This window comes from Bos javanicus, chromosome 7 (genome assembly GCF_032452875.1).
Source record: "Bos javanicus breed banteng chromosome 7, ARS-OSU_banteng_1.0, whole genome shotgun sequence".
NCBI lineage: Eukaryota > Metazoa > Chordata > Mammalia > Artiodactyla > Bovidae > Bos > Bos javanicus.
In genome coordinates, this window is record NC_083874.1 from 25,730,547 (window position 1) to 25,754,375 (window position 23,829).

At 39.8% G+C, this 23,829-nt stretch overlaps 1 protein-coding gene across 5 annotated transcripts in view; it reads right to left on the reverse strand.

The window, feature by feature from the left end:
- Positions 1-23,829, reverse strand: part of CCDC192 (coiled-coil domain containing 192) — a 222,190-nt gene that overhangs the window by 61,426 nt on the left and 136,935 nt on the right. For all 5 annotated transcript variants that reach the window (XM_061422909.1, XM_061422910.1, XM_061422908.1 and 2 more), the window contains one exon: positions 3,374-3,506. In XM_061422909.1, coding sequence (XP_061278893.1) covers positions 3,374-3,506 — 133 coding nt within the window. The remainder of the gene's footprint in view (positions 1-3,373; positions 3,507-23,829) is intronic.

Below are 23,829 nucleotides of genomic sequence, written 5' to 3' on the forward strand. Positions count from 1 at the left end.
GTGAAATCATTTTTATGTGTTTATGTGTTTAAAAAAAAAGTTTGGTAGCTCACTGCTCCATCAATTTGAACATGCTTAAAAGTATCCCTAGTATTCTAGGGTATTCCTCTGATCAGAAGAGTTGAATGGCAACCTTTCATATAGTCTTACTTAGAAAATGAACCAAACTGAAAAATTGTGCACATTTGCATAGAAAGAGATTCTAATTTATTTGAACCCATCTCATTAATCTGCTCATTATAACTGTAGGCACTGGCTTGTAACTATAGAAGAGAAGTAGCTTTGTGTTAATGCAGATAACATGTAATTTAGAATCAGGGACTAAAGTCCTGATTTGAGTCCCTTTTTCCCCTCTTGCAATTTCACTTGTTACCATAAAACCGAACTTCAGAGTTGGCAACTACGATGTCACATGATGGAGGTTGCAAGGAGTCTCCTTTCCCAAAGTGGTTCACTCTATTATGGAGTCTGAAGTTTTACCATTGGACATTAATTTCTTGGGTCATGAAGGTCTTTTGTTCATCAAGAAGAATCCACTTAAAAAGTGCAAATACTCATGGATGGGTGATTTGTTAAGCATTTTATGATATTTTAGCTTGATCACTAGCTGAGAGGAGGTTGGACATGTTTCTTTCCTGCAACAGGCTAGCCCTTCCTGTAAGACAGTGACCCAGTGTCTTCTCCCAGTCCAGTCCTGTACTTCTGGGATCCACCAGTCACAACATCCTCCCATCCCACCCTTAGTGCCTTCTGCCCCTTCATCCAATGGTTGGTGCATAACCAAGCTTGTCCAACCATACTTTCCCCACCTCTAGCTACAGACTCATGGGCTCGAATAAGCACCCAACCCAAGCCAAGACAAGGTACCTTCTCATACTTTTCCTAACTAAAGCTGGTAGGAAAACACATTTTTTTTTCTTCTTCTTCTCTGGAGAAGAAATAAGTAGGGCAGCCCTTGGTTGTTGTGGCTATGTTTTCAGTGTTTCCTGACATCCCTCTTGAGGAAATGAAAGTCTCACTGCAGAGAGAAGCAGAGAGACACAGAGTTCCCTGATGGGATTTGAGTCCCTGAATCTATGAGACTCTAAGGCTGAGCATGCCCTTTCTTAGTTTGTCTGTGTTTGTGCCAGGAAATCACCCTTTCTTATAATCACGCAGTCATAAACTGTTATGGTTGAGGGTATCTGTCATTTGCAAACAGAGGTCTGAAAACCAAAAACTATCAGTTTATTAAAGGACACAAGACTAAGCAGGAAAGGAGTGGTGTTCTGGTCAAGGAATGTGTGTGGGAGGTGGGTCAACCCTAATTGTTTGTGGTTAAATGGGAGCCATTGTGTGTTAAAGTTACCTACATCTTTTCAGACTTTACTTTCAAATCAATTGAGAGGTAGGGCAAGGTGACCAAAGTCTCTGAGAATAAGAGCTCATGTTACTCTGGGGCCACAAGAGCCTTGATAATAATTTCCTGGGCTATTGAACACAGGGTTAGGCTGTTTGGAACCCATAGGAGAGTAAGACTGTGCAAATACATGGTTTAAGAGCTTCAGGCTGTATGTCTATCTACTGACCCAGTTTCTCCAACATATAAGAAAAGCAATACATAGGTTTTATAGGGAGTCAGTACTTTCATCCATAATTAACCTTGGAATACTTGACTTTATTTAAATTTATATCTGTTCATAATACTTTAGTTTTTTTGTTTTTTTTCCTGCACAGGTAATTTTCCCCTGCTTTAGACAGGAATACAGAGACAAAAGTGGACAAAGAAGCAAAGGTGGAATTTAATGTTTTCTAACATCCCCCACGATTGTTATAGTCCTGGTAACCCAGTAGTATCTTGATTTTGACCTATCAAAATATCAAAGGGACAAAATCATCCTTAGATAGCAAAGGACATTATTTTTGTCAAAATGAGAGTAACAAGAATCAGATAACTTGCAATAAAATCTTTTTTCCACTAGATTCAAAGTTCAGTTGAGAAATTGAGAACTTCTCTCAGATGAGCAGGAAAATTTTCTCCAGCATCCTGTGCAATCATTGTCAACTTCCTATCATGCAACTGATTTGAAATCTGGCTATGATGCCTTAGAATAAAGACTTTTAAATGGATAATATTCTCTAATGGGTTTTACTCATTTGGGTTTCATGGTGGTAAAGGCAAATTAAGCTATATTGTTCTGTGGAAAGAGAAAACCATGTGTTTCAAGGTGATGGTGTCACATGCCATTTCCATCTAGGGAAAGTGCTATTCAAAACTGAAAATTAAAACCAAACTCATATTAAACACTTTCCCATACTGTCAGGATGCTGGGAGTGTCTCACTTTCTACAGCCACCACATCACCTACTTCCTCCTCCTCCACTATTTCCACGTTCCTCCTCTTTTTCCATAATTATTTATGAGTAATAGAGGAAGTGAGAGTAAGAACAATTGCATGTTCCTGGCTTTGCAAGAGTGCCGCACATCAAAGGAAGACATTCATCCCAGGGAACCATAGTTTTGCAGGAGATCCACCAGGCAGAGTGAGATCTGCTCTTGGTGCAGAGAAAGTGCCTCACTGCACCAAAGCTGCATAAGCACCCTGGGGTGACTGCCCAGGCGTGGCCACACACATCTAACCTGGGGCCAGGTAGCTTGTGCTTATTCTTGTGGAATCCGTAAATGTACTAATACCTGCTTCAGAGGTTATTCTGAGAATTAAATACACATGAGATGCTTAACAAAATGCCTGGTGTGTCGTATCAAATGTTAATTCATATTATTGCTGATGATGACAATCTGAGGGTCCCTGCCCCCTCCAGGTGTGTTTGTCATCTCTGAGAGAAGACTTTAAAGCATCCATACCAGAGTGGCTATTAACTTTTTTGGAACCACCCAGATTTCACCCTCAGCCCATCTTCCCTGCTTATTTCTGGCTGGTTAGCCTATTGTTAAAACATTCTTTTTCTTCCCATGCCCATCTTGGTCTATCAGCCTGTCTACACTTTCAGACAAGCCCTTCTCCTTGCCCCACTTCAGAGACCCACCCCTGGGAGCCTCCGGTCTTCCTCCCTGGGCCCTGTGTTTTCCTCACTGCCACCCAGCAAGACACTGATCAGATGTCTCACTCTATTCTTCAGCCCCCAGAGACTTTCCTTGAAGGAACTGCTTATTCATTCCCTGCTTTTCTCACAGCGGAAGCACACCCCGCCTGGAGCTCGCAGTTTGTGTATGTCTCTAATCAAGCAGAATGGAGATCAGGCCCGGCCAGCATGCAGCTGGCCCAGTGCGCTGCCTGGCACTGTGGCCTTGCTCTCTGCTTTGTTGCCAGGGAAGCTATATGCATCACCCAGGGCCCAGGGCCGGTGTGTAACTGTCACGTGGTAATACTGACCTCTAGGGGCTAGCTTTCCTTCACATAGAGTCTTGATCTTCTCATTGAGTTCCAGGACTGTGATGGCAGCCTCTTGCTTAGCTGTTGCCAAATCAGTCTGTAGCTTTTTCAGTTTCCTTTTGTGCTTTAGTTTCTTAAAAAAAAAAAAAAAAAAAACAGTTTCCATCACTAGAGACAGATGCATCAAAAGAAGAAAAAGAACTAATGATGTCTGAACAAACGTAGCCTTTAAAGGCCAGCTAAAAGAAAGAGCTCCGTGTTCACCTAGACCAAGTCCTGTTTGAGGTCCATGCTCTCCTGTCAGAGCACTGAAACCACCAACAGTAAAAGTCTGCTCTCTGCATCATAGTATCTTTCACCCTACTGAAGGGTTTTTATCTGGATCTGAACCTGTGTGTTGGCTGCTTATATAGAGAGGCAGTTAGAAAAGAACTCTAGTTGGCAGTCTGCATTTTATCATTGAAGTGCCAACACCGAAAAGCACCTGATTTTTTTTTCCTAGTCATTTTACCATTGAAGTGCCAACACCAAAAAGCATCTGTTTGTTTTTTTTTTTCCTCGTCTATAAGTAGCCTCACAGGAAATAGTCATAGCCTTGATTCTCTTGTCATTTTCACCTTAGAGTTTGCATCCAAATAAACTCTAAAGCATTTCCATGAAATATTGATGTTTATAGATATTTACTATGGTATCTATATAGAGAAAGTGGTCAGGGATAAGAATATTTTTCAAGAAATTGAAATAGCAAGGACAGGAATTCCTTACTATAAAATAATCTGATTTATGACATTGAAACCTTTGAAGAAACTACATTAAGAAGTTGTTATATAACCAAAGGATTCCCGTTGAGACTGTATGACTAGGAAACTCCACTTAGGGTTCTCAAAATGGATTGATTTGTCAAAATTGCATTTCTCTGCGATTACAGAGAATCTGTTGTGAAAAGTGCTGTGTTGGCATTTTTGTGGTGCTGCCTTTCCAGTGAAAAGCTCACCTTGCCAAGTCTTTGTGGGCTGGTGGTAATTAGGAAGCCCAGAAAATAAACGGCTAACATTTCTTATCGGACATAAATCTTGAGATAGTGAGAGTAATGGTTTTTACTCATCAGGGAAGACAGTGTTCCCGGATCTTTAAAAAGAGTAGACTCAAGCAGCAGGAGATCACTCTTTGTTTTGAGAGTAAAGCCAATAAAATCAGTTTATCAAAGATAGGATTAGATAGTCATAGACCTCAAGATTAGGACTTCCTGGAAGCTTAATGAATGGCATATGAACTGATAAAAGAAAATGCATCATTCAAAGGAGAATGGTAGTCTTGGAACGTCATTGAAGAGCCCTAGAAGAGCGGACGTGGGCAAAGTTCGCTCAGCCTGTCCAGGGGAGAGGTGCCCTGAGCCACAGCCATTCTACTAGAGGGGTAGTTAGCATTCATGTGCTCATTTCATAATGCACTAATTATGAAGCATCCTTTTGGTGTAGGACATGGTGCTGGCCAGCTGTTAAAAGTGCTGATAAGATCTCTGCTCCATGTCACTAAGACCTTGCTTTCTTTCTGTGACTCTGTTCACCCAAATCCTTCATAATTTGCGTATTATGCAGCTTAGTTCAGGGAGAAATCAAGCTGATGAAGCAATGTAGATGCCTAAGTATTTGCTAGCTGTGTTTCTCACAGTAAATTCAGTTGCCTTGTTACTCTACACCTCCCTCCCTTCTAAGTTGGTTTGCATCAGCTTGTTCAGAGAACCTCAACTCTCCCAAGTCTATGGTGCTCACACCTATGGAGGGACCTTTCCTGATGCTGCTTCAAGACCAGTTCCCTGCTCAGATTCTTCACATTTCCTTTTACCATTTAGAACTTTGGGGGATGGCAAGTGGGAGGTACGGTGTAGAAAGGAAGTTTTCTTTTCTGTAAGAAAAGAAAGTGGAGAGAAGGAGGGAAAGAATGGTAGGAGGAATTCAGAAAAGAGTGCTAATGAAAGTATCAAAAAAGAACTGAATAATATACATGCTCAAGTGTCAGGAATTCAGTGTACTGATAAGCACTGTTTACAGTGCTCTTAAATGTGTAAGAAAGTAAGAGGGGTTGATGGATGGATCAAGAAACTGATAGATAAGTGATAAATTGAAGATAACACAGTGTCAATTGTAGTGTCTAGCTATGAAGAATATGGGTGTTTACTATAAAATTACATCAACTGTTCTGTATGCTTGGAATTTTACATAATAAAACTTGGGGAGGAGAAATAACTAAGGATTCTGTTTCCTTACATTGTCCCTCCCTTAATTCTTAATAGATGGTATTCAAATTCTGAAATTATGTCACAACTATTCATGGGCAGATAAGTATCCTTCCAGAAACTTTTCTCAAAGTGGGCATTGACACTAAATAAACAAAGCAAAAATAAATGCAAGTTAGTGAGAACTGATGGCTGATCACTAGGAGCTGGTATGGTGTCACCAAGAAAAAGCTTTGGCAAGCTACATTTCCATTCTGACGGGATGGCCTGATGGACAGCATGCAGGAACTCAGTGAAAAGAGACAGTTCTCCTCAAAATCACTTAAAATTTTCAGTTTTCCAGTTAGACAACTCTTTAAAAAAAAAAATTCATTTCCAGACCACCTTTTTGTTGTTCTCTTATGATGATTATATATTTTCTGTCTCTTATTATTGTTATAATGTCTATATATTTGCCTTATGATCTGAGAAAGAAACTGAGGATATTTAGTTTGGAGAAGACCGTATATCAGGGAATTATGATGGTTGACTTCAGTTATCTAAGGGGCTATTCAAGACAAGAGGAAGTTGAGTCAAACAGTATTGTTCCAGAGATAGTGTATGGAACAATGGATAGAAAACATGAGCAGGCAGATTTTGGCACAGCATGAGAAAGCACCCTCCAACAGTTAGAGCTTATATCCATAGCAAGATAGGATATGTTCTAGCAAAGGCCTCCTGCTCTGGGCACGATCAAGCAGAATCAGGATGAACATTTTCAGGCAGGCCCATGGTAACCTCTGGGGCCTGGGTCAAGAGGTAATTGGAGGTCTGACTCAGCCCCAGCTCCATCTGCCCCTAGCTGCCACCAGTCCTCCTGGGGCACAGCACTTGGATGAATGGACACCTCAGCCTGCGTAAGTCTCTAAGGTGAATACAGCTGTCAGGGACACTTAAGAGATAATTCTGGTATTTGTGAGATGTTGGTTAAGAAGGCCAAGAAGGCTGGTGGGTCCCCCAGAATTCAAGAATTATGTGACTCAAAACATGTAACATTATTTTTTAGCTGTAAAAGAAAGGGAAGAGGGAATTTCAATTAAAAGTTGAATAAAGGACCCAGATTGGTTGCTTAAGATTTCTAGTGGAATCTTTTGGTTATTCAGATAAATTTTAAAATGGTTTAGCGTTGTTGTCTTTTTTTCTTTTATCCAGACAGAACTACTGTATGCTATTAATTCATAGCTTGAACTAAGCCCTTTGGGCATTTCTGAAAATTCAGTTTGCCAACATGTTTTTTATTAGTCATAGACATCAAATGATTTCAGTAACAATAATATTTTCCTTTGCTTTTTTGGCATTCTCTAGCCAGGCAACCCAAGTGTTGTACTTGAATCTACTACACTCTGTTATGGTCTCCCTAGTAACTAGGAGCTCCCCTCGGTGATTACTGAAAGGATAGGAAGGCTTTATAGCTTAGAGGTAAATTCCTATTACCTTGCTCTTTTCCTACTTCTCCTACAGGGTGGACAGAGGGAGGAAATCATGTATTTGTGCAGTGTTTTGAAAAGGAAATATTTATCCATATCACATTGCTGAATAGCTTACATTATACCAAGTCAATGGGATTTAGGAATAATCAGGGAACTATTTATAGAAGAGTTACAACACAGAGTTGCCAGCACGGTTTAAAATTTCTTAGTCTTTCCACACACTTCGAATCATGGCCTTGAATTCTAAAGCTGGACCTTGTCAATTCTTGGCCATGAGAAATTAGGCCAGACATGACATCGCCAGACCTTAGATGCCATTTCACAGAGTTGGTGGGGATTAAATGACACAGCACATAGATGACAGTGCCCAATGCTATGCTTGTAATGAAGTGGAATGTCTGTCTGGTTTTTGTCATTATTCCTTGAAACATACCAAGGATAGTCTAAACTAGCCACTAAAACGCTAAGGATCTTCTCTAAAGATGACTCTGTCACACTTTACAAAAAATGTACTTCAGTGAAAGCAAGACTTGTGTCTTGTCTTTCTTCTCTTCCTTTTTCTTCCTCTAAATTAAGTTTTCTGCATGATTGCATTGATCTCTTCCTCACCTTGTGTGGGTAGACAAAACGTAATGCCCTGAAACAGACACGCAAATAGCTTTGATCCAATCTCCTGCCAGAGCTGGCCTGATGCCTAGGTATAGTAGGTGGCTGCCTTCCTGGAAAGATATGAGGGTACTTTAAAGCCTGACCTGTTGCTTCCCGTGGAATCTCTGTTTTGGGCCTGCCAGAGCATAGCTTCTTCCCACTTTGAAATCTACCCCATCCAACCCACCTTTATTCACTTAGAGAGCAGATGTAACAGATGGGCTTTATCTTCAGGTGGCCACTAATAAAATGCTTGCTACCAAGAACATATAAGAGAATGCTCTGAATGCAGAAGGTATAGGTAGGTTTCTCTTTTCATTTCTCTTCTAATAACCCATCATTAAGAATGCAACTATTAAAAATGATAGTAGCATTTGGATATAACTCAGTTTAAAAATCAATTTCACATCTCTTATTTTGTTTTGTATTTATACTTCCTCAGGTGAGTATTTTAAAAGTTCAAGAGTGATAAATATGTGCCATGTATGTTTCTTCCTAGTCTATGGCAAGCCTTTGACTTGAGGATTCTTTCACACTGGGTTGCATATATGGCTTCTTAATCCTTAACCTGCACTTCCAACAGCACTGCTCATTGATGAAACCTAATTGTCATCTGTATTAGTGTCTCTGTTTTGTAGGTGAGAAAGCTGAGGTCTCAGAGAGCTTGAGTAAAGCTAATCATGCCCTCTTAGTAAGGAAATAGCTAAATTGACTAGAACCAAGGTCTTTTGATTCCAGATGCTGATTTTCCTTTTCAATGCTAACATGAAGCTTCACTAATCAGGAGCACCATTAATTTGTTAGGTTTGTAAAGGTGACCTTAGATAGTCACAGTGAGTAGAAGAAGAAAGGCTTGGTAATAAAAGAGTAGCACTGAAGTGTGATGGCAAGGCCTTTATAGCATGGGTTGCCATGGTATCTTTTGAGAACCTTGTGAAATAAAGGAAAGATTTGATGAACCCTGCTGCTGCTGCTGCTGCTGCTACTAAATCGCTTCAGTGGTGTCTGACTCTGCACGACCCCATGGACTGCAGCCTACCAGGCTTCTCCGTCCATGGGATTCTCCAGGCAAGAACACTGGAGTGGGTTGCCATTTCCTTCTCCAATGCATGAAAGTGGAAAGTGAAAGTGAAGTTGCTTAGTTGTGTCTGACTCTTAGCGACCCCATGGACTGCAGCCTACCAGGCTCCTCCATCCACGGGATTTTCCGGGCAACAGTACTGGAGTGGGGGTGCCATTGCCTTCTCCTTGATGAACCCTACTAAGGACTATCTGTGTTGGATGTTGTTCTTAGCCCTCCTAGTGATTCTCATCACTAAATTGTATCCTAAATTGACCCTGAAGATTGTGATCATTATGTTCTGTTGATTTATCTGAAGTGACAAAGGGTGAATCAGATGAATCTTTCTTACAAAATACTTTTAATGAAAGATAAATCACAAATGCAAAGTGTAATTTAGTCTTATTTCATTTGCAGGGGAACTAGCTTATGCACAAACCCTTAGGCATCATTACAACCTTGACCAAGAGCCAGGCCCCACGTGACCACCTTTATAAAAAGTCAAGAGAGTCAGACATCAGAAATCATAGCTGATACTTTTCAGTTCTTTGCAGTATCCCTCCTTTCTAAGTAGCTTATTTTATGTTACAACATGCTTAGGAATACATTTTAATTTTGTTTCCCATACCCAGAGGGTTTGGAATTTCTAATAAAAAGAAAACAAAACCCCAGTAATTAGACAAAAATCTTGACTCACTACTGGGGAAGAGTTTACCTACAGTTTTAGCCAAGTCTCATTTCTTTCCCTCTAAAAAAAATTACTAGAGACAGAGATGGAATTTGCCAGTAGATGTCCTAGTTTCTAGAAATGCTGGAATAAGTGTTTATGTAAGAGAAGGTAAAAATAAATACCAAATAGAGAAAAACTTTATCTTGGCATAAATTCCAATGATAAGGTAGAAATTTTTAACAATAAAATTATCCAAAAGTTGGGATTTGTTTCCCTAAAAGATAGTAAGCTATGCTTCCTGTGGTTTAAAGGTCATTGTTGAGAATGTGCCAGAGAAAAGCTAACACTTACTGATCACCTATATAATATGACACCATGATCAAGTGGGATTTATTCCAGAAATGCAAGGATGGTTCCAAATTTGCAAGTCAATCAGTGTAATACACCACATTAACAAAAGGAAGGATAAAAATCACAAGATCATCTCAATAGACACAGAAAAGTATTCAGCAAAATATAACATTCATTCATGATAAAAGCTTTTCTCCAAGTGGTTTCAGATGGAACATATCTCAACATAATAAAGGCCATTTATGACAAACTCACAGATGACATCATACTCAATGGTGAAAAGCTGAAAGCCTTTCCTCTAAAATCAGGAACAAGACAAGGATGCCCATTCTAACTCTTAGAATTTCTTAAAGTGAGAAGTGTCTAACTTCTGATCATGAAGATTTGAGCCATTGGCTCACCCTCAGTACAATTAAGGAAATCAGGTAGAATCACTGAAACTTAGATGACAGATTTGGGTGCAATAGTTGAAAACAAATGACCCACTTCTAGCATTTTAGAATTACATAAGTAGAAGCAGAGTCAAAGGACATAATTTGCCCAAAGTCACAGCTAATAAAATAGAAAAAATCAAGACTCCAGGACAGGTTTTCGCACTTTCCATCTCAGTGGTTTTTCCTACTCTATCATGAATTTTTTTTTTTTTTTTTTTTTTTTGGCTGTAAAAGCTGAAGAGCCAGGGAATTGGGTGCATGATCGGAACCTGGAACAGTAACCAAGATCCCCAAGTCCTAAGGTCCACTGTCAAAAATAGCAGTCATTGTATAGGCAAAGTGAAAGTGAAGGCGCTCAGTCGAGTCCGACTCTGTGCGACCCCATGGACTGTAGCCTACCAGGCTCCTCTGTCCATGGGATTTTTCCAGGCAAGTACTGGAGTGGGGTGCCATTTCCTTCTCCAGGGGATCTTCCTGACCCAGGGATCAAACCCAGGTCTCCCACACTGTAGACAGATGCTTTACCGTCTGAGCCACCAGGGAAGTCCATTATATAGGCAACTTTCCCTTAAAAGCCTCTTTATACAGAAACACGAAGTACTGGAATCTTGCCATTTTACATGATATATGAGGGTAATTGTATATGATATGAGAGTTACATTTGATAGGAAGAATTTTTAGGTGCTTGAGATCCTGCTAACTTCAAAGAAATAAGCTAGACCAATCAACTTGCTTTCATATAGCATCAGGCTATCTGTACTCAGTCAAACAAATCCATTTCTGAAATTAACGAGTACTGCTTGTACATTCTTTCTTTATGTGAGCCTAACCCTGCCTCGACAGTCTTACCAGTAAACATTAATCAGGCTGACAACTGAGATTTTTGAGGAAGAACCTACAGTACAATAAATAAGTTTTCATTAGCTGAGCACAGCACAGAACAAAATTGAGCGTTCAGTAGATATCATGAAAAGAAAAAGTAGCCAGCGCTTGCTCAAGCCAAATCTACTTTTGGGCCTTACCATCCGAAATCACACCCTGAGAACAGAGGGAAAAGTGCATCGTCACACCGAACAGAGCCTGCTAGGAAGCTGTGTTTCAGTCCAGCCCTCTTTGGTGACAGAGAAAGCCCAAGGGGCCAAAGCTGTATGTGAAGCAATTTCGGCTTGTCAGCCCCACCTCTACAAGTGTTGGTAGCATTGGCAAAGAGGCGTAATGGAAGAGCACAGAAGCCAGAGGACAGAAAATACAGGTGGTGAAAAAGAATTCCTATATCTGCTTTATGACAGTGCTGCTAATCTCCTCCAACATGATTATAAAAATAATGAAGAGCTTTTTCTCTGCAGTGACTTTGTAATTGGGCAAATATGTGTTTCATTTTCTTGTGCTCAGCACTCCTTTTGAATTGACTAAAGCTGCCTTCTGGGAAAAAAATTGGTAGCTATTGGCCATCTGTGACTTATCTTGAATCATAATGCAAAGGCCTGTGTTTGTGGACTAGAAAATTAAGATCCTGAAGCACCAAATTGCTTATATCATCTTGAAGGGTTTTTCTGTGTGGTAAAGAACCTAATTAAGTTAACCTTCCCAAGAAACATCTCTTTCTTTCAGAAACCCCACTCTTCTCTAAGAGTGGTGAAATTACAGGGAATATAGGCTCCGTGAGGACAACTTAACACATCATAAGGAAATCTAAGTAGAGCAAATGAAATTATCATAAGAGGAGAAATGATTCTCATATAACATGAAATAACTTTATACAATGTTTAAGAGAAATTAGAGAACACACCACAGTAGGAAGTTCTGTGTGATGTGTATTTTCTCCCCATAAAATACAATGTTTTAAAAAGCTGTGGCTTTCTTAATGCAAAATTAAAACAGCTTTACAGCAGAAATTTAAGGTGAAGTGGATTTGACCTCATATAAAAATGTATTAATATTTATAATGTTAAAAGTAAGTGTATGGGTGAATGTTTGTAAATTGCTGAGTGGCATTGTATTGACAGTGCTATGATTATTTTAGGATCTTCATTCTTTATAAGTAGAACCTCTGAGATGGTGATCCTTGTCAGTGAATTATCAAGCAAGGGCTTTACAGTGATATCTATTGGTTGAATATTCTATGGGTGCAATTAAATAAGCAATTTGTCTAGTCTTTAATTTTTAAATTGCTTTAATCTGGTTTATGTCTGGAAACAAAAATAATTTCATAAACAGTAAGAATCTGAAGTCAAGTTTCTCCCAAAGAAAATCTAAAATTTCCAGTGAGGCTTATTGCAAGCCACGTTTGACAGTTAATTTGACTATGCGCATGTAAATGCATATGGAGAAATCACCAGGAATTAAAGCATTGAGCTTGACTCCTAGCACAAGTCGTGGTTTGTCTTTTCCACTCTTTCACTTGAAATGGAAGATTCTCTTGAATGTTAAATTGGTCAAACAATACAAATTCAAGTGGAGAGAATAAATTAATGAAGCAGTTGTTAGGAAGTGACAACAGAATCAATGATCTTCATTCACATTTGCTGAGACCTAAAAGGTCTCATCGTAATTGCACCCCACTCCAGTACTCTTGCCTGGAAAATCCCATGGATGGAGGAGCCTGGGAGGTTGCAGTTCATGAGGTCACTAAGAGTCAGACACGACTGAGCAACTTCACTTTGACTTTTCACTTTCATGCATTGGAGAAGGAAATGGCAACCCACTCCAGTGTTCTTGCCTGGAGAGTCCTAGAGACAGGGGAGCCTGGTGGGCTGCCATCTCTGGGGTTGCACAGAGTTGGACATGACTGAAGCGACTTAGTAGCAGCAGCAGCAAAAGGTTTCATCTAAAACCTCAGGCAGTGTCTAATAGTTCAGTAATTATTGCTCCCTGAGCATTCTCTTTTCTTGATTTTCCTCTTCTCAGTTTCTTCTTAGCTATCCACGATAATAAAGAGGAAGTCACATGTAAAACAAACTCAAAGAGGATACCAGGAGTCACTAAAATTGTGTCCTAGCCTTCAGTTAGAAAAACCGAGTTCCTCAAGAGGCTGTAGGTATGTACAGTTGATGTACATACTCAGTTGCTCAGTCGTGTCTGACTCTTTGTGACCCTTTGGACTGTAGCCCGCCAGGCTCCTCTGTCTATGGGTTTTCCCAGGCAAGAATACTGAAGTGGGTTGCCATTTCCTTCTCCGAGAGATCTTCTTGACTCAGGGATTGAACCCACGTCTCCTGTGTCTCCTGCATTGCAGGCAGATTCTTTACCTGCTGAGCCATGGGGAAGAGCAATAATATGGTAAAGACTGGTTTGAAGACCATTTGAGGAGTTGGGTATTTTGAGCCAGCTTAATATAGGAATGTTGGGATAAGATTTTTTTTTTTTTTTTTTTGGCCACACTGTGTGGCATGGGGAATCTTAGTTACCTGACTAGGGATTGAACCTGTGTCCCCCACACTAGAAGTATGGAGTCTTATCCACTGGACCACCAGGGAAGTCCCTAAACAGTTGATACTCAAATAAATTTCAAACATACTATCTTGATAACTGTAGATATAACCCAGCGATCAAAACTGAAGTGCTTTGGAGTTCATTTGTCCAAGAGCTGCAATGCAAGGTCACTTTGAGGGTATCTTTGCAAAGACATTTTACAGTCCCCTCCTCAATTCTGTTCATATTCTTGATATCTTGTGAATGTGTACTGATGATGCATGGGTGATAGATGACCTTTTATCTAGTATTGGTGACATTGTAGTCTGTGTATTTGATGACAAGAAAACCCATGCTTCCAATACTGCAACAGAAGTTTTCTTTGCTTTCTCTAGCTAAAACTTTTCAATCTGAGATCATCAGCTTAGTTTCTCCCTTCGGGTTTTTGTGCAGTTTCTGTTCTTGACCACAAGGGCAACCTATCTCATAAACCTTTAAAGAAGACCCCCAAGAAATAGCAGTGGTTTGCCACACCAGAAAACTTCCATACTAAAGGTGTCAGTCCTGCTCTATGAAGGTGACTGAGCATTTGGGGAAACATTAGGCAATATTTGTAACCTAAATTTAGTTTCACTCCTTATATTCTAGCTGTAATTTTAGTTAAACTTTTTTGGCCTTGTCCTCTATTATTTAGAAAAGCTATCTCGTTCATGTCATGAGGCCACATGTCATAGATGGTGAGATAGGCTATTTGGATTCATGTATAGTTACTTTCAATAGTACTTAAAACAAAAGTTTAATTTCAGAATCTGATGTATATGAATTAACTTTTATGCATGCAACATGATGTTGCAAAGGCATAACCCACTGAAAGAGGCACTGTGAATAATTTTGCAAAGACTCAAGGCGGGGGTTCTGGGGGAAGGTGTGGCAGTGATGGGAACTTTTGCTATGTAGATATTTGCAAGTTTCAGACTGCATACTTTAACAAGTTTAGACAAATGTCTCTGCTGTAAGACAAGTCATCAGATACAGACTGTTCCTTGGTTTTGTTGGACTCAAGAGTTTGTCTCTCTCATTTCACTCTCTAGCAAGGTACTTCCTCTAATTCCATTAAGAAAGCTAGCAGTGAAAAGATAGCACATGAATCTAAACTTCCAAACGGGAGTCTAAGTAGTCTTAGTCTTGGAGTCCTGTCTGGTAGACCTCTAAACCTGTTCCCATCAACACACCCTTGTCTGTGAGATAGATAAGGATAATGAATAGGGAGGGGAATGGGTGAACTGGGCTTAAAGCTACTTGCCTCATCTTTTTGTAGAAACTTGTGGTGTCACACTTTCCAGAGTCTGAGATTGATTGTAAGATTTAGGGATAATCAGATGAGATGTTCATCAGCAACAGGTTAAGATTTCTCAAGTTAGACAAATGGTGAGTTGTCTATTCTGGTCCTGACCCAGAAAAACCCACAGGAGCCATATTTGATCAATGCTCCTTTAGACTTGAACTTCCGGGTCATCCTTAGTAATAGTGAGGACAACATTGGCTTCACGGAAGATCACGAGATCTGGAAATGTCATGGCCCCAGAAATGCATTCTTGTGACACCCTGGACTGAATCTGATTCCCCCCCAGCTCGAAGTTAAGAATGAATATCAGTCAAGGTTCTGTGAAACTGAAGTTCAGGAGGTTCATAACAAGTAAATACTTCTTGATGATCTAAAAGAATGAATAAGGCCTTCCCTGGTGGTCCAGTGGTTAGCATTTTCAAGGTGCTTTCAAGGCTAAGGATCAGGGTTCAATCCCTGGTCTGGGAACTAAGATCCCACAAGCTGAGTGGTGTGGCCTAAACAGAAAAAGAATGAGTTGATTGAATAATATGCTCTAATTTTGCTCAAATATCATGTGTGGAAGTGAAAACTGACATCTGCTTTCTCTAATTACAACTCTATATGCCTTTTCTAAACTAATAGTATCAATTATTGAGTCACAGATGCACCTGGCTTTTCAACTGAAGGTTTTTTTTTTCCTTTTAATTGTGGAAAACACACATGGCATAAAATTTATTATTATAACCATTCTAGATGTGCAGCTCAGAAGTGCTAAATATATGTATATTGTTGTGCAACCAATCTCCAGAACCTTTTTATTTAGCAAAACTGAGACCCTTACAACCATTTTCCCCTCCTACTTTCTGTTCCTATGAATTTGACTAAGTGGAATTATACAGTATTTGTCTTTTTCTTACTGACTTATTTCACTTAGCATATGTCCTCAAGGTTCATCCATGTTGTAGCATGTGTCAGAATTTCCATCCTCTTGGACTGAATAATATTCCCTAGTACATGTGTATTCAATTTTGTTTGTCCATTCATCCACTGAAAGACACATGTTGTGGCACCTCTTGACTCTTACGTGGAAGACATTTCTTGAAATAGCCATCATAGTAGTACAGTAATTACACTACTTGTCTTTCCTAGATAAGCTGAAACTTTTAATTATAAATTGCATGTTCATTTACCAAAAATGTTTACTGTTTGTTGTCAACCAAGAACATTGGTCCCAAAGTAAAAATTCATTTAGAAGCTATCTCATATATTCTTTTCTTTAAATTTTATTTTAATTGGAGGCTAATTACTTCATAATATTGTATATATTCTTAAATGATTTTGGTAAGACAATTTCTATCACAGATGTCTAAATTAGGCATTTCTTTTATGTCAGACATAGGGCCTTGATCCTTTTTTTTTTTTATCTAAAGGAAAGATCACTAGTACTCCCAATATGACTTACAACTGTTAGGAAATGCAAAACCCCACTGACAGACAAAGAGGCCTGGGATCACCAAGCAGATATAGCTCAAGAATGCAGTAACCTAAGAAATAGGTAAATTTTGATAGTGATTGTTAGAAAAGAAGTTCAGAAGAACAGATGCTTATCAGACAAGCTAATTTAGTGATGAGCCTCTCTGTTTCATCTGCCCTTTTGAAAAGGGGCTGTTAGGGCTTCCCTTTCTGCTCTACAGGTTGACATCTACATACCATATATAGCTGAGGAGCTTTCAAAAAAGTACATCAGCTCAAACCTCTCTCCACTTCCACTCAATCAGAATGGGAGACAGTGTGGGTGTGAGGTTGGTAATCTGGTTTTTAAGCTTTCTGGTTGCTTCTGACGGTAACATCTGTGTGGACTGACCAAAGGAGAATCTAAGACAGGAGCCAGATGCTGGCCACAAAGACAGTATGAGTGTCCTACGGACATTTTTGTGCTCATATTCCTGAGGCCAGGCAGTAATGTGAGTTGGGGAATTGGGACAGCCCCAACTACTGTAAGCTGTAGATGGGAAGGTTTCCATGGGGTTCAGTCCACATAACATCTGCTATTTTTTTTTAGTTGACCAGTTTCAGCTGTAGAAAGAAAGGGACTAGTTCCAACCAATTGGAACAAAGGAGTGTCTGGTTTTGGAAATCACGCTACCCTATGGCACTTCACTTAAGGAATTTATGAAGTGCGTTGGCTTCCTTTCTTAGGGTAAATGTGAAGACAGGAAAGTACCAAAGACACCAAGCCATTCAGCGCTCCAGTACTCCCTCCTGCCAGACTTGGAAAAAAACACCCCAGTTCTTCGGGTTTCTGAGCTCCCTTGAAACCCTTCGCAAGTTATAAAAGCTAAGGAAAATTCCTGTACCTGCTTTCACACTCATTGCATTGTTCAAAGTTATTTCATCAACTTTCGTAAGCTTCAAAGAAATCTTACAGGAAAATTCTAAGTTCTGTTCCTAAGTCTGTTCACAACACAGTAATCTGAGGTGAGTGCCTTGATACTCATACTCTAATGACACATGGAATTTTTAAAATCACCTCAGGGTTTACATGTGGATGAATGAACTCATCCTGATTAAGTGCTTTGAGCCTCAGATATTCACGGTGAGGTGGGGAACAGATGCTATGAAAAGGACACTTTATGAAAATCTCCTTTTTTCAGTTTAAAAGTTATCATTTGTTTTTCTTTTTTAAAAAGTCCTTCAAGATTTTTTTTTTAAAGGAAACCGTGCTTCTTAAATCCCTTGATAATCCCAGTGTGCACTTACACTTACACACACACACACATACACATATGCGTGCGCACAGCAGAAAAGAAAAAGAAACGTCATTTTTGTGGCACAAAATGCATCAAAAATCTTTGCTGGCTAGCCTAATTTTTGTGCATTATTGGGGGTGGGGGTGGGGAATACCATATATGACCTCAAAGTAATTCAGTGAATTCCAGTATATGAAAAGGAGGAAACTTAAACTATCTAGAAAAGACTTAATGTGTGGTATAGTTACTAGATAGTCTATAAACGACTATATAAAATATAGTCATTTGTATTGCTTCTGTTTACTTTTTTCTGTCTGAAACTGGAGTCACACTACATAATTTTAAGGAGAGAAAAAAAGATAACTAGTCTCTTCTCTATTTTCTCAATCTCTTTATTTTCCAATGTGATTGTAATTACTATCTTCTGTGATAGAGTAAATGAGGGAAAAAACTGTAAATTAGATAAGAAATTATATAAGAGGTGGCATTTCTATCAACCTGGGAGAGCCAAAGAGCCTATCAACAAGGGTTGAATGTTTCTCCTGGACTAATCCCAATTTTCCAAGTACATAAGCTACTGGAAAACTTTTTGGTCTAAGACTTTTGAGAACATATTTTTCTGACCAGGTTAAATGTTCCAAAGTAGATAAAAGTTTAAGAAAGAATGAAGCTCATTAGAAAAAGCTGGCTTTCTGAGATCATCAATAATAATTTACTTCCACAAACATTATCTGCTAAGTACCAGTCTAAACCAGACGCTGTAGGTGCAAAGATGAAACATCATCTCCTCTCTTCAGAAGCTCTTGTCTTATGAGAGAAACATATAAAACAAAGTTTCAATATAAGGTTTGTGACAGAGTATGTATAGGATCCTTTGGGAGTACAGAGGAGGGACCCTTAACCCTGCCTGGAGGGCCAAAGACAGTTGCCTAGAAGATACATTGCCTTAACTGAATCTTTAAAACATGAATAGGAATGAGATAAGTTAGGAAGAAAGGGGTACATAAAAAGGGCATTCCATTATTTACAAGACTGAGGTTCATAAACATTGTCTATATGGAAATCCTCATGAAGTCAAGCTCAAGATATCAAGTTAAAACCATGAAGGACAGGCTGGATTATGGATAATCTGTTATGTCATTCTGGGAAATTTGGGTTTTATCTTCCAAAGAATGAAAGAATTTTAGGCTTGGACAAATGCAAGCTATAGATCACCCTCATGGCCTGAGGTGAGTAGAATTTTAAGGGAGAATGTGTAGATACAGGGATTTCAGTAGAAAAGCATTTCAGTGGCCCTAATGAACTAAGGAGTAATAGGAAGACAAAAATATTTAGGAAGCAATACTTCAAGTGATTGACTCTGTGTTTGTGGGGTGGTTTGGGGTGGGGGCATTGGTAGAAACGGAAGTATCAAATTCCATAATGCAGTGACTCAGGTGTGATGTCTGACACCCAAACTTTAGCGTTGGTAAGAATTACCTAGTGAGCTTGTTAAAATAGCAATCCAGACTAGATCCAGATGACAGATTGAACCGGGGACACGTTCTTGCCACTCAAGTCATATGGTTAACACAGAAAAATACATTACAGATATAAAAACACATATAGAAAGTTCCAAATCAGAAAAGTGAAATATCTGGGTCTGAAAACTGCAATGGGAAGTCAAAGCAACTGATCTTCAACAGGAGTGGAAATGAAACAGACATAAACTTTAGGGGTGGGAGTTGTCATTGTCAGTTAGAAATAGTCAAACCTTGTAACGCTTGTGCACAGTAAGGAGCTAGAATGAGGCTCTTCTTCCCTTAAGCTAGAAGGGGCTTTTCAATTGGGAAAAATGGCTAAAGCTACATACCTACCAACTCAGGGACAATGCAAGAATGTAGGAAATGGGTGTCAAAGAGATAGTCTGGAGAAATATGGACCTCAAATCCAGCATCCGTGTATGCTGTGTGATTCTGATTCACACTTATCTTCTCATGCAGAAGCTGTTAGCCACAAATATTTTGTACATGGTTCAGAAATAATGAGTTCCAAGAGGCAAACTTGAAACTGAGTGTTTGGAGCTCCCATTGAAGTCATTCCCACTGAAGCTGGGATGCTCCCTGGTGAAATCGCAAAGCACAGAAGTTGACTTACTGCAACGAGAGAGAGGACGTCCGTGTACACAACAAACAGAAGAACTCATACCCAGGAATTATTGATAATAGAGCAATCAAAGGGCTTTTAATGTTCAAAAATAAGTTTGAAAATCTTATGACAAGAATAAACCATTATAGAGAAAAAGAAAAAAAGTATGCCAGAGAACCAAGCAAAAATTTGAAAATAAAAACTATGATCATTGAAAAATGTGTATGTTATAACTATGGAACAGATATAGCAGATAAGAGACTTAGTACATTGATAGACAATCTTGGGATTCTTGAGAATTTACAGAAGTGATGGGATGGGAAATATAGAAGAAAGCTTAAGAAACATAGTGATTTGTGTTTTGTGATTTTGGTCTACGAGCTTATGTTCAATGGGAATGGCTTCCACAAGCGCTCCAGACACTCGGTTCCAAGTTTGCCTCTTCTGGAAACCCTTGTGTCCCATCATTTCTTCTTGAATGTAAGTCTAACATGTTCTCCAGAAAGAAAGAAGAGAGAATGAAAGAGAAGCAGCACCTGAAAAATGGTGGAAAATTTTCCAGAAATTAAGATGCAATTTTTTAGACTTAATTACTTTGAGTTCTGGTATGAAAAGTTAAAAATGGGCGTCTTGGGTCCTATTCCTAGAGATTCTAATTCACCAAATGCTTATTGTTGATACTGTAAATATTTATAACCTTCAGAATCTCTTGACAAACCTAGAACCTGTTCTTGGGACGCAGAGTTCTCTGGCCTCCTGGTTGGTAAACTGTGAGATGTAGCAATAGCTACACAGGCATGTGGGCTCAGGGCAAACCATTTTATATAACTGGGATCATATTGAAATGTTGACAGGAAGGATTTAGTGAGAGGGCAGTGAGTAGTTGAGATTCTGAGATGCTGAGAGAGAATTGGATCCAAAACCAGATGAGTGTTTAACCCAGAAGTAGGTACACCTATGTGTGTGGTGGTAGGAAGGTGAAGAGTCTGATAACCTTTCTAGAATAATTTTTAACTCTAAAAGATGGGAAATACAGGAATCAAAGCACTCCCTAGTGCTAATCCCTATGTATAGTCTTACTTGCAAACCACTAAGACCAGTTTAAATACAAAAAGAATTTACTGCCAAGAAACTTGGAGAATTAAATTGACTAGACACAAGGGAGATTTTGCAGCAGCCAGAACTGCAACCAAATACTTGAGAGAAGTAGTTCACAGTCGTGGGCAGCCCTTCACAGTGGCACTGAATGATGGATGCTCCATACAGCTTCTGCTACTCTGCCTATGCTGCTTTGGAAATCAGAATTTGCTCCTGCCTCTAGGAACCATCCCTGATCTTTTCTGTGCATCTCCAACTCCCAATTGACAGTGCAGAGAATGCATCTTGTTGGTCATATTCCTTCACTCTGGCTGCATGTGAGCCTGGAAACTTATCTGGCCTGCTTGGCCCAATGGCTCTGCTTTTCTTTCCTTTCATTTCTTTTTTTTTTTTTTAATTTACTTATTCATTCATTTATTTGGCTGTGTCGGGTCTTAGTTGCAGCCCTGGGGATCTTCACTGGGTCAAGCGGAGTCATTCATTGCTGTGAACAGGCTCCAGAGCATATGGGCTGTTCGTTGCAGTGCGTTGGCTCAGTTGCTCCATGGCAAGTGGCATCTTAATTCCCTGACAGGGGTCAAACCTGCATTGTAAGGCAGATTCTCAATCACTGCACCACCCTGCTTTTCTTGAAGACCTTCCTACATAATGGAGAATTCCCTCAGCTTAGGTAAAGGGATTGGAGCTCTGGGCAGCTCAAAAATTCCCACCGAGATTGCTGCTGCATCCCGTGGAGCACCTTTGTGGGAATTAGTAAAAGGTGCCCCACGGAGATAATGGCATCTTTATGTTAGCCATGAGAGTATTCTTTTGAGATAATTTTTAAAGTACCCTTTCCTGAGTCAAGGTGCTCAGCCCGGTGAGCAGGATGTATCTGGATACTAGTCCACACTTCCCCTCAGCTGGAAGTCCTTGTTCACAGAATAACCTGCCCAACTACATGAAATGTTCCTGATGGCTCTACACCTGCCAGAGATAAGGGGATTAAGTGCGATCATGAAACTACATCACAGAAGAGGCAGACTTGGGCAGTAGTATTGATCCTACACTGTATAATCCACAAGGCTTTTATTTTACAACCAGCCTTAAAGCCATAAACTTTCGCTTCACAGTCAGTTGGCAAATGTTATCAGAAAAGGTGGATAAAATTCCCTTTTTTTCTCTCTAGTTGTTGCTATTTTCTGAGTAAGTGCAGATGTCTGGCCAACTGTAAAAAGTTCAGGTGATCTTATTTTGACTCAAGATTTGAAGGGTCTTATTTGGGTTTTTGGAATCCTGTCTTGAGACATTGTTTACAAGAAAATTTTGTTAGCTGAGAAAATCCTTAGCTGTCAGCTTTGATTCAGGGTAGGGAATAGGACTGACTTTAGGAAAATGAATTACTGAGGAGATGAAGATACGTTTCCTCTCCCTCCACCTTGGCTCTCTCCCACCTCTCCTGGGTCTTGTGTTTCTCTAACCCAAGTCATAAATTAATCATTTGGTGACATTTTGATTTTTACAAGCTGAAGAAACTTAAGGCCAAGAGGATGAATCTTTAATGATGGAAATTAGGTACTGCTCGGAAGAAGAGAAAGGTTCTCTCAGGGCTAGTGAAATCACAACTTCCCAGGAAAGCCAGTTCTTTCTGTATTGTCATATTCCTGAGGCTGACTGTCTTCCATAAAGTCTCCAGAACAGAGGTGAGCCACGGCTGTGACTGCCTAGGTCAGAGTGGGCCCCTAGTAATAAGCCATATGCAGTTAGCGTCCAGCCCCTGTGGTTGGGCTGTGGCCGGGCCGGGAGTGCCATGACGGTGAAATAGTAGGTAGAAATCCTGGCTCAAATGCTAGGCACAAGAAGGCAATCTGCACTTACGACTTCCAAATAAATTCAAGGTAAGAGATAAATAAGTATTTTTAATGTTTACATAGAAGCTCTTATCTCAGAGTAGGCTGTGAATTGCTCTACTGTGTGTTCCAGCTGCCACGTGAAATTTACATAACTAAAGTTTTCCTAGTTTCCACAATGGACACTGCCTTTCTTCCCCAAATGAACTGTCTCTGAAGTCACGATGAGAGTTGACTCGGTGTTTTCTCCATGTGAGGTACTATTCCCCATGTGAGCACTTTACACATATTAACTTCTGAGAATCTTGTAAGAATTCTACATGGTAGGGACTCTTATTAACATCCTTATTTTGCAGTTGAGGAAACAAAAGATTGGCCAGTGTGAATGACAGAGTTTAGGGAAGAGGACATACCTACTAAGTGGTAGACATAGACTTTGAATCCCAGAGGCTGACTCCGGCTTTGGACTCTTCTATGCCACCATGGCTCCAGAAAGGAAAGTGACCCAGACTATCCAGGGAAAAAGGATGAAGGCCAGAGAAGCAGGGTCAGATATGAACAGCCAGAGGAGGAGGTGAACGTAGATTGAGAAAGGAAAGATATAGATGTGGAAACAGACTCAGAAAACCAGGGAATTCAGAGTTGGACAAAGACTGAACTCCTCTGTATTCCATCTATTGTGAAGTTCTTTCATGACCCTCAGAAAAAAAGAACAGAGAGTATATGACTATGTTGAGGGTTTACTACAGACCAATTCAAAGAGGATGCAGAAATGCTTGCTAGACTGTAACCATGAGAAAGAGCCAATGTCTTGCTTAGGAGCAAGAAAACAGCTGTCACTCAACAGTTTGTTTTTTAATTAATTCATTTATTTTACTTTACAATATTGTATTGATTTTGCCATACATTGATATGAATCTGCCATGGGTGTACATGTGTTCCCCATCCTGAACACCCCTCCCTCTTCCCTCCCCACCCCATCCCTCTGGGTCATCCCAGTGCACCAGCCCCAAGCACCCTGTATCATGCATCAAACCTGGACTGGC